This window comes from Phyllopteryx taeniolatus, chromosome 16 (genome assembly GCF_024500385.1).
Source record: "Phyllopteryx taeniolatus isolate TA_2022b chromosome 16, UOR_Ptae_1.2, whole genome shotgun sequence".
NCBI classification, from domain to species: domain Eukaryota; kingdom Metazoa; phylum Chordata; class Actinopteri; order Syngnathiformes; family Syngnathidae; genus Phyllopteryx; species Phyllopteryx taeniolatus.
The window spans coordinates 6,549,323-6,560,194 of NC_084517.1; the positions used below are offsets into that span (position 1 = coordinate 6,549,323).

Consider the following 10,872-nt stretch of genomic DNA (forward strand, 5'->3'; position numbering starts at 1 on the left):
CTTGTTGACGCCTTCCAGACAGGTGAATATGCGACGGATGAGGATGAGGAGATGAGTCCCATGTTTCCAAACTCCATTGAGGTTTTCGACCTGGCCGAGCACCAGGACTCGTTGTCTCCTGTGGAACTGGACCCTGAGAAGTTGACCCACAAATTCAAGGAGGTATGTTTGACTTGATTTCTTTGGATCCCCAATTGTTACAGTGAAACCAGGTTTTTGGTGGGGATACCTTCCACACCCACCACCCACAATAAGTGAAAATCCACAATATAGAGAGAGCATACCCCCCCCCCCCCCCCCCAATTTTGTATTTTTTTAATTGGATTACCCTTCCCCCACTCTTTAAACACATATAAACTAATTCAAACAGACTTTTGAAAGCATACCTGAGGGCCTGTTCTCACTCTTATTCAAATTCGAAGCAGAGCACGCTTGCTTCAAGCTGTGTCCACGGCACTCTCCGTTGAAGTTGACTTAAGAGAATCAAACGTGTATTGAAACACCGAAATGTTCAACCAAACTTTTTAGTTTGATCATAGGAAAGTTCTCTAGCTTAATACTATCTTACTGGGCTAAAGAAAATTAGCATAGATGTTAGCGCATCCAACATTACTCATAAGCAGATATTCTTTTTGCTTTTTGGGAACAACAAATATTACGGGAGCTAAGTTGGGGACCTGCTCAGCCTCTTCTTCTTGCTCTTTCAATAGACCTCAGTGCTGTCCGGCATGTTGCGAAACAACCAGGGACGTTCAGGCAAGAGACGCAGGAGAGGCAGAGCCTCACCTGGATCATGAAGAGTAAACAATAAATAAATCATGATTAAATAAACTGGGTTTGAATTTTAGTTCTCTGGTCTGTGATTTATATTGATATATGTAATTTTTTTTGGTTTGTTTTGTGAAAATTGATGAATTTGCGTATTTCTTATTCGAACAAATGAGTGAGCAGCGAGCAGCCGGCCTCACCTCAGATTGCGCAAGATCTCACAAAAAGCAGAAATAGCATTGAACAATAGCAACATCTATCTGTAAAATTTCGAGCTCGGACTCGCCATCTAAATCCCCAATCGCGATACGCATTGACAGTAATGAATGACTTGGGAATCACAATCGAAGCGTTACTCTCTGTACTGTTCCGAAAAAAAGACATCATTGACCAACAAATGAAAAATCCAATTTGACTCTTTGAAAACTATCTGTAGCCCTCTGGTTAAGGTCCGGTCGCAGTTTTTTGGGTCGCAGATTTTGTCACAAGACTAGAAAAGATGTGCCAAAACGCTTCTTTTTAGTAAAATAGCTTACTTCAACTAGGATCCGTCGGCGCGGTTCTTTTTTAAGCCAGTCTTGGTGCCGTAAAATGTGTAAATCCACGCTGCCTGCAACATCTGCTTCTACTAAGCCAGCGAGTTCACTTAGCTGCCAGTTAGCAGTAGCTCTCTTCAATCATCTTCCACAATGTGTTGAATAAATCTTGCATAATTTTGTCCAATGAATTTCCCGCCTTCGCAGTCTGTCACGGACATTCGTGCAGCTCCTCACCGGACGCATCATTCCGCGGAGTTTCTCGTCTCAGGGGCGATGGCTCTGTGATTCATATAATTAGCTAGTGGCTACTGTACAACTGTGCATGCGCAGTAAGTCAAAACGGTAACGGAAATAAACAAAGGAAGTTGCTGCATGGCCTCTGCATTGAAGCTCTTGTCAAAATAAAATACTTACTTTGATTCGTTTTCATTTGGATGCAAAATTATAATTCGGGATTTGTTTTTTTGTTTTTTTAAGATGACTTGCGAGTGAATCCGAAATGCGACTCCTTCTTTACCTCCCAATTTTTATATGCACTCTTAATTTTAAATAGTCAGGCTAATGTATTTAATATTTGCGTTGCATATTTAGCTTTGCTGGTCGCATTGAACCGCAGCTAAAAGGACAAAGGGAGGCAGACGGCATTCTGCCTCACAAAGGTGGCCTATCATTATTGGGCAAGCACAGGCAATTGTCTGCTGCCCCAAACATCTTATAAAAAGGGATTAGTAAAATGCTCTCGAATTGAAAGCAACTTTGGTTGTTTTAGTCTTGACTTATGCACTTAAAACACATCCAAAATGCTTCATCTCTCACGACCCTTTCGACTGCCCCTCTTCGTCCGCAATGGACCATCTTCTTACTACGCATTCGCAACTTGATTCAGGAAGACGAAACAAACTTGTTGGCGTGGTTGTGAGGAAAATGAAGTCAGTGCGTTCTAAACATTTTGCTCCAAAGGAAAGCCAAACATGGAACTATAGCTAACCTTGAACGTTTCTCAAAACTGGAAAAGGAAGCCAAATGCTGGAGATTAACGTGAGCCTGCTTGGATGAGAGGTGAAACGTCTTTCAAGACAGCCAGAAAACAATAACCTGGATGAATGAGAATATTCACAGGCCGCAGAATAAAAATCAGGTCAGAAAAATACCAGTTTCCCAATTTTGAATGTATTGTCAGATATAGCACTCCGTTTGGCTCCTACTGTCAATTTGTGTAAGTGCGACTATGTCAATGCCTCACCAGGCATGAACCTCACCGCGCGTCACTGGGCACAACGTCGTAGTGCTACACTGAAGGCGCTCCGAATTAGCAATTGAAGAAATACTCAAATGTTTTAACTAAGACAAAGGATTCATACGTCTGAAACGTTCAGAGGGGGAATGTTCAAATTGAGCACTGGATTACATTTCGAACTGCATGCATGTGGTATTTCATTTTCTCAACTCACTCGTATCCAAGCCTCTCCATTTCCTTTCAGCTCCAAATCAAACATGCAGTAACCCAAGCCGAGATCCAGCTGCTGAAGAGGAAGGTGAGAGCCAATTGAAAGTCTCAACCTCGCTTGCAATATCTGCGTTGTACACCAATATACATGTGGCCGGCTCAACTATGGCAAACGTTCCCGCCAGTTGGCTCACGCGGAGCAGGATAAAGTGCGTTGGCGAATGGAGCGTGCTCAGCTGGAGCAAAGCATCCGGGACAGTAAGGAGAGGATGGAGAAACTGGAGGCGTACTGGATGGAGGCCCAGTCGCTGTGTAAGGTAAGTCATTCATTAGGGAATTCACGACCATTTCAAATCACGACAGTGATTCTCAAAGTGTGTTACACGGGCTCCCTCTAGTGGTGGCTGAAAGAATCACCGCCCAAGCACAGTTGTGTCACCAATGTTAAACAACATTTACAGTACCTTTAATCTGGAAGAGCTTTTTGTTTGGATACGTTTGTATTCATTATTATTTGTATCGATTGTACATTTCAGCTCTCTCTGATTGACTGCCTCTGTGTTTGTTTTTTTGGAAGGCAGTGGATGAACACTTGAAGGAAACCCAGGCTCAATACCAAACCTTAGAGAGGAAGTACAGCAAAGCCAAGAGAATGATCAAAGAATATCAGCAAAGGTAAGGGTGTCGCATAAACGTGCTTTTTGGGAACGACGACGACACGTTGCTGATGCGTGCGGCGTTTGCCTCGCAGGGAGATTGAGTACCTGAAGAAGGAGGCAGCTCAGCGTCAAGCGGACGAAGACAGCGAGGCCTCACGCAAAGAGGAGGCGGAACACTTGCAGGAAAAGGTCAAGCAAGTGTATTTCGCGTAGATTTTTGTCAGAATTCAGTCGTTTACAACGGGCGGCAAGCACCTCAGTTTCTGCCCTTCCGTGTGGGATTTGCATGTTCAGTGTGAACATGTGTGTGAGTGGCAGCTGGTGCATATGGACACTGTGATGAAGCGGTCATCAGTCCGGGGTGACGACAGCTTTCGCCAGCCAGAAGGATCTGAATACTTAGCGCTGGTGCCAAAATGCGAATATACGGGGGTCCGGTGTACATCCTTGAATTCTGAATTGAATTGACTGATACGGCTGTAATGTATCAACTTCACCAATAGGTGGTACAACAACACCATCCGTCCATCCATCTCCTCAGGCGGGTCGCGGGCGTGCCGGAGCCTATCTCGGCCGTCATCGGGCAGGAGGCGGGGTACGCCCTGAACCGGCCGCCAGCCAATCGCAGGGCACATAAAAAACAAACAAACATTCACACCTACGGGCAATTTAGAGCCTAGCACGCATGTTTTTGGGATGTGGGAGGAAACCGGCGTGCCGGAGAAAAGCCACGCAGGCACGGGGAGAGGCTCTCCCGCAACCCGAACAAGCGCAAGCCTTATAGAAAATGGATGTATGAAGAAACTACACTCATTAGTTTCCCACTTCTGCGCTGCACATCAAGAGTGAAAGAGTTAATTGTCAATCTAATAAAAGCAAAATGGTCCTGACCTCTTGGTTGATGATCAAGTCACAAGTTTCAATCAGGCTCCTTCCACCGCAGGAGGGGTTTGAAAATCCGTCGCCCAGAAAATCGATGTTCATGCTTTAAAGGTTTGGAAAAAAGAGCACACAGTGACGAGTGTTCTGGATGTCACGCACACTTGCGATAATGCGCGCGCGTTCAAACCGAGCCGAGCGGCGGGAAAAAAGCTTTGTCTGACTAACTCATATGTGAAGACAATAGAAAATGCTCAGTGATGCTGGAGTGGCACACTCGCCTGACTTTGGCGCGGGTTCAGTTCCCGCTCAGCGACGGCGCCAATGTGAGCGCGAACGCTCGTCCGTGTCGACGTGCGCAGGGTGTCGTCGGTCGGGGTGGGCGCCGGCGCCCCGTCGCCCCGAACAGGACAAGCGCGGCGCTCGCCCTTAACGAGAACTAAATTTACGACCCGTATGGATTTCTCCAGGCCGACGGCGATTCCGACGTTCGGCAGAATAGAAAAAAGATAAGATTCATTTCAAAAACATTTCTAATGAATAAAATAACTTATTTCTCGGTCCCTTAAGATACAGGCAGAACGTTTGACTGTTTTACAATACTTGGTCCTTCAGTATTTGTTTAACTTTACAACAAAGATTGAAATTGCATTCTGTTTGTCTTATGTTGTAATGTGTTGTTGTGCAAAAACAACCCAAAATTGCCAAATTGCAATGGGATATCAGCCAACTAAGTCAGTCGGCCCCACGTGCACAAGTGGTTTGCACCTCTGCCTCACAGCCCGGAGCTTGTGGGTTTGAATCTCAGTCTGGTTTTCATGTTTGGTGCGTTTCCTTTCTTCAGGTACTCTGGCCTCCGCCCACATTCCCAAAATAGGCCTGTTCGCTTCTCAACTGTCGGTCGGCGTGAATGGTTGCTCGCCAATCAATATGTGCTCTGCGTGATCACAGGTGGGCGGAGTCGCCCGCAAATTGCACCGTTACATTCGAATAATAGAATCTCGCGAGCAATAATAGCTCAAAATAAAAGTAGCAAGCTAAGTGTAATGGAGTAAAGGTTGCATTACTTCTCAACAACAATACTTCAAAACTTAAAAAGTTTGTTGCATTCAAACTACTCCGATAAGTACAATTTCTCCAAAACGTTACTCGTAAGAGAGTAAATGTTGCGTGTAGGGTCTCACGTGACGTCACGCTTGTGCGCTCCAAGGAAATGTTCGACTTGCACTCATCTGAAATTCACAGGATGTTGTTTTGACAGATTTCAGACCTGGAGACCCAAGTGGACGCTCTGAAGCCCCCCAAGGCCTCCTAGACCGCTCGCAGCGCCGCTTCCCGTCCGTGACGGGAGGACGCGGCGCTCCGCCTTCACACTGACGGACCGTAGTTCAGTCGATCGCCGACGGCAGCCCGAAGCGGACGGAACGTGGCAAAGTGGAACGGAGAGGTAGACGAGCAGGATCAAATGCGGAGGGAGAAGAGAGACCTCCGTTTTGGAATTTACGGCCTAGCGGCAATCCCGGAATGCACTTTGCGTGACGCCCGCAAACGTCCTCGTGTGTCTTCCTGGCAACTGTCAAGGAAAAACGGAACTCAGATTCCCTGTTCTTGATTGATTTTGTTCTCCCTGTTGTGAAAAGTGTCCTACGGGGAGGATGTAAAGAAGCAGGCTCGTCACTAAGTGCTCTCCAGAGTGAGGATTGCCGCTGTGCTAATTCTCAACTACAGAAGCGGTTGCTAAACCACCTGCACTGGAACAAGACTGACTGTACGCGGACGGAGAACAAAAGGTGATGAGAAGTGCCCCGTTGAACCCAACTGGGTTCTCAGCAACGTTGAAAGAAAACATAAAGAAGCCTACAAGCCCACCGTTCGTACAAAACTGAATTTGGAGTCCATTTCTCCATAAGCAGAGGAAGGAATCCGGTCAACATTTGCATTTCGGGTATGAAAGCGTGGTGACATCCTGTTTTGTAAATATGATCGAAAAGTATTAACTTAAGCAACGATTTGGGGCGGATACTCAAATAAAAACCACACACACCCCTGGTGAGGTTTCTCGGGACGTCGGGTAAAGGATCGCCTCGCTGATTCGTAACATTCTCCCAAAAAGTGGCTGCTGGAGGAGCACCGCGGCCTTGTGCAACAACACGCATGCTAAATTTAGGAGCGGGCCGATGCCGGCCCTACTTCCACTTTCTCGTGGTACTCGTGAAGGCTGCTGATACTTCAAGCAAAAAAATGTTAAAAAATCTGCCGTTCGGCAAGTCCTCCTCACCGGTAGTTGGCGCTACACCGCGGCGGTTTCACACATCGTCCAATCATCGTGCGCGTCAGAAAGAACAAAAGGTCGTTGTTGTTGGCAATTATCTGTCATGATGTTTTATGTATGAAAAGTACTAACGGTATTGGTACTCGCTATCGGTCGGTTCTCGAGAGCGAATTCTCGTACTGGTAACGGTCTGACAAAAAAGTGGCATTGAATATCTCGAGTTAGATGAAGTGAACATTCTGAACCCAAAGTCAGCTTTGCTCGGCTCCAGCTCAGCCGCGACCCTAACGAGGACGCGGCCGCCGTATCAAATGGATTACGAGGACGAGCCCGCTTCAGTGCTCCCGCACACACGTCATATTCCGGCGCGTGTCCCACATTTGACCACCTGTGTATTCAGCGCAGTTTGACTTCCTTTGCCATGCGTGACACTTGAATTGGACTCTTTCCTAATTTGCTTTTCCCCAAGCTGGAAAAAGCAATGATTTATTATTACCTGACGAAAAGGGCTGTGTCGACTTTGTATGTATCCACCGGAGGTCACGTTAGTTAGGAGGAAGGCAAGTGCAACGCTTTTACACGTTGCTGTATTCAGTGGTCCAGTCAAGTCTGTTTCAATTCTAGTTTTGTTCCATATTCAACAGGCAAACAGGGTGTGAATAGTCTAATATGTGCTTCTCGAGATTCTAACTGTGTGTACGTGTTAATGTTTTGCGTTTTGTTTACATGGACATCTGTAGCCTCTTGATTCGGGATCACAGATGTGTTCATATCTTCCATCCAGCACACCAGGATGGAATCGAGTCATTTAGGGCAAACGACTCAGTTATTATATACTGTATAAAATCAAATCAAGGTCAGACTGGATCTGTAGTCTCTAGGTATTAATATTCAGTAAATACACAACCTACAGTTTAATTCTTTATTAATGATGGATATCTTCTCTTAACATTCATGTTCTAAATTCAATTCAATTCAGTCAATTGACAGCCTTTCAATATTTTACTCCCATTTGTTTCTGACTTCAAATAATTTCTAATAAAAACAAGCTCAGAAATGTTTGTTAGTATTTATGGGGCACTATGTAATGTGTGCTTATGTTTGTTAACATTTGAGTACAGACTCATAACGTGCCAAATAACGTCTATTTGGGTTTTTGGATGGATGGAAAGTTGCACAATTTGCAAGTTATTCAAAATGTTCATCACATGCAATGTTTTTGTATACAACAGCTCTATGTTTTGGTTAGTCGATGACATAACTTCAAACAATTCTAAAAATAGTTCATCGTTAATCGACATGGAAACCGTCAAACGTTAGATACGGTATTTCTAAAATTCCCCAGATAAGTGGGTTTTTGAACATAAAGAAAAACAAGCTCAAGAGAAAAAGAAACAAAAGAAATGTACAGATGTAAATGTTCAATGGGAGGAGGTCGAAGTAAAAAAAACCCGTTGGGTCCTGAACTTGGGAAGTTCTCGTCAATTCATTGAAATCATCCCTTTGCAAACTGACTTCTTTTGTCCTGTTTAAACAACTAAAGAACTGAAATGTTAGTTCCAAAATAAATCAAAGGTAGACTCATCCAATGCCACTGAATAGCGTATGCAGTATTCAACTATACATTTCAATTGAAAGCTCAAACTGCACACGCTTGCTTGGCATGACGTCGTTTTCAAATGGAGCCTCCTGACATGCAGACGTGACACAGTGACTCACAATCACAATCACAATCAAGTCCGTTTTGATAGGATTATTTAGGAACAGTTCCGCTAATATTAAGTAAGATAGTAGTCTGGGTGGCGAAATATTGTCACCTTTTGGGGAATGAGCTTCAGTTTAAACACAGGAGAAGTGTAGTGACAGTATTACTGTATTTTTTAAATAATATAAACACTATCCATACCACAAGCCAGAATTTAAAAACAAAAAAAACAACACCTGTATGTTACTGAATAGTTGATCATTGCTGTTTTAGATTAGAACAGAGACAATTGAATGCTTCTTGTTTGGGTGAGCTGGAGCCTACCCCCGCTGACTTTGGGACGGAGAGAAAGAGTCAGACAACTGCGCAAATGAATGTACCACTTTTTTCAATATTTTCAAACAAAATTCATTTGCGGAAAGCGGGCCTTCGCTTGCGAGCAAATGTGTGTCACGTTGGACAAATTGGACGATACAGCAAATTGTTCGTGATGACTTCCCGTTTGTTGCAATTGCTCTCGATTGACGACTCCGAACATGTTTTAACGTTTGCAGTATTGTGACTGAAAGTCTAAGCACCCTGGGTGAACTTCTGTAGCACTCGGCCTTCTTGTTTCTGGAATTTGGATTATTTAGTGCTACAACAACAGCAAGTGTGAGTTGTTTACTCTCCAATGTTCCAACAGTGCTGGGATCAGCACTAAATGCATCGTGTTGTAGCTAAATTGTCTTCCCCAGATGGCAGATGGCAGATGGCTTCCCCTCGCATCTTTTTGGGTTCATTGTGTATTTGTAAAGCATGTTTAATTGAAGCGCAGCTGGAGCCTCTTGCTCGTGCTGTGCACACACAACAAAGTATTTCCTGTATGGATGCTCAGATCCTGCACTGGTAACATTGTTCATCTGTTAACTGTATGTTTTGTTGAATTTGGACTTTAAAAAAAAAAAAAAAAAAAAAGCTTTTTGACATGATTTTAGGTTGTCACCCTCTTTAGCGAGGTTTACAATTGATTTGCCTTCTTAGCTCCTTTTGCCTTTAATGTCTTTGCATAGCTTTAATGTATGGAAAGCGGTTTGAGCATTTATTCCATATCCTGGATCTTCACTAGTACGCTCTTTGTCCGCACTACTGAGACAATATATATATATATATTTATATATATATATATGTGTGTGTGTCTGGAGCAAAAAGGACAGAAGGCCAGGCACCACTTAGAGGCTATGTGTGCACATGCCCGATCGCAAGGATATGAAATAATTTATTTGATGGCCTTGACATCCAGTTGAAGGTACATGTACACGAATAGTACATTCAGTGCACTAGTAGAACAACTAGGGAGCATCTCTTGTTTGTTTTTTTTCCCCCACTACTGCCTTCCATGACTGAATGACATTTCTGCACGCTAGGACGACAACTTTGGCATTCTACCGTAGTAGAACTCAAATGTAAGGCAAAACCAATAGTGGGCATTTTAATGCTACTGGTAAGGTCCATGCCTACCTACTAGTTGGGTCTGGTAGTCATACAAGTGCAGCACGGTGGTTTACTAGTAATGAAGTGTTTAATTGTGTACTAGTAGGCCAAAAGTGGCAGTAATAGTGGAAAAAAACTTGACTAGTTAGTCGTTTTATTAGTACCCCCTAGTCATTCCACTAGTACGCTGAATTGTCTGACGAGTGAGGACAAATAAGCTGGATAGCAAGAATAGCAAATAAATGCTGAAATAGCTTCCATAGTAACATACTTTCACAAGCACCCTAAGTCTACCCCGTGTCCATAAAAAGCAAAACAAGGCGTGTTTACAGCTAAAACAAACGCTTCAATTCCTTTTGATTGTAGTCAGACCGATGCCTTCCTCCATAAACACCCAAAAACATGAATGCATTCAATGTTTACCCACCTCACATAAAGTGGACCACAGTACCGTATTTCACTCACTGAGTGGCTACGTAGGAGCAGGCAGAGTGTGCGAAGTGCCTTGCTTACGGGTTAAGGACCAAGATAGTCCCGGAAGTCGAACGCCGTGGTCCAAAAGGTATTTGCTTCGTATTACGTGTCAATACTCAGGGTGGAAATGAAACTGGAAAACTTGTCCTGGCGTCACTATTGACGTCCACAGTTGTATTGGTCCAATAGCGCAGATTGCAATAGCGCATTAGTGAAGATGTGTCATTTGTTTTTTTACCCAAATCCCCAAATGCTTTTTTTCAGCGTAATCATTCCCGCGCTTGGCTTCGAACGAAGCGACGGTTTACGAGATGTGCCGTGTAGCTTGCCGAATGAACGCTAGTTACAAGCTGGTGCCAAACAGTGCGAGCGGGACAATCTTTGTCTGTTGTTCAGCGGATGTCACCGTGTTTGTCTGAACCGACACCTGTTCCGCATTTCAATAAACACGTTGAACCACCGTAACATCGTTGACCCTCTATTTTGACGCTTTACGTTGCGCTTGTGTGGTTGTGAACGAGCGGACTCCATGTTTACATTATGGATATGTGAAGGGACCGACCGACATTATGTGTTTGTAAGTCAGCAGAAACACACATTCCCAAGAGATTATTCCTATTATTAGGAATTAGACTTATTCTAAATCTAAACTCAGG

The 10,872-nt window shown here is 44.1% G+C and overlaps 1 protein-coding gene across 7 annotated transcripts in view; it reads left to right on the forward strand.

Moving 5' to 3' along the window:
- The window catches only part of LOC133466313 (neurabin-2-like), a 35,989-nt gene extending 25,308 nt beyond the window's left edge, over positions 1 to 10,681 (forward strand). For 3 of the 7 annotated variants that reach the window (XM_061749885.1, XM_061749888.1, XM_061749887.1), the window contains 6 exons: positions 19 to 162; positions 2,789 to 2,842; positions 2,940 to 3,071; positions 3,332 to 3,429; positions 3,506 to 3,602; positions 5,554 to 10,681. In XM_061749885.1, coding sequence (XP_061605869.1) covers positions 19 to 162; positions 2,789 to 2,842; positions 2,940 to 3,071; positions 3,332 to 3,429; positions 3,506 to 3,602; positions 5,554 to 5,607 — 579 coding nt within the window. In that variant the 3' untranslated portion in view covers positions 5,608 to 10,681. The other 4 variants (XM_061749886.1, XM_061749889.1, XM_061749891.1 and 1 more) reach the window with 4 other exon arrangements.
- The last annotated feature ends 191 nt before the right edge of the window (positions 10,682 to 10,872 follow it).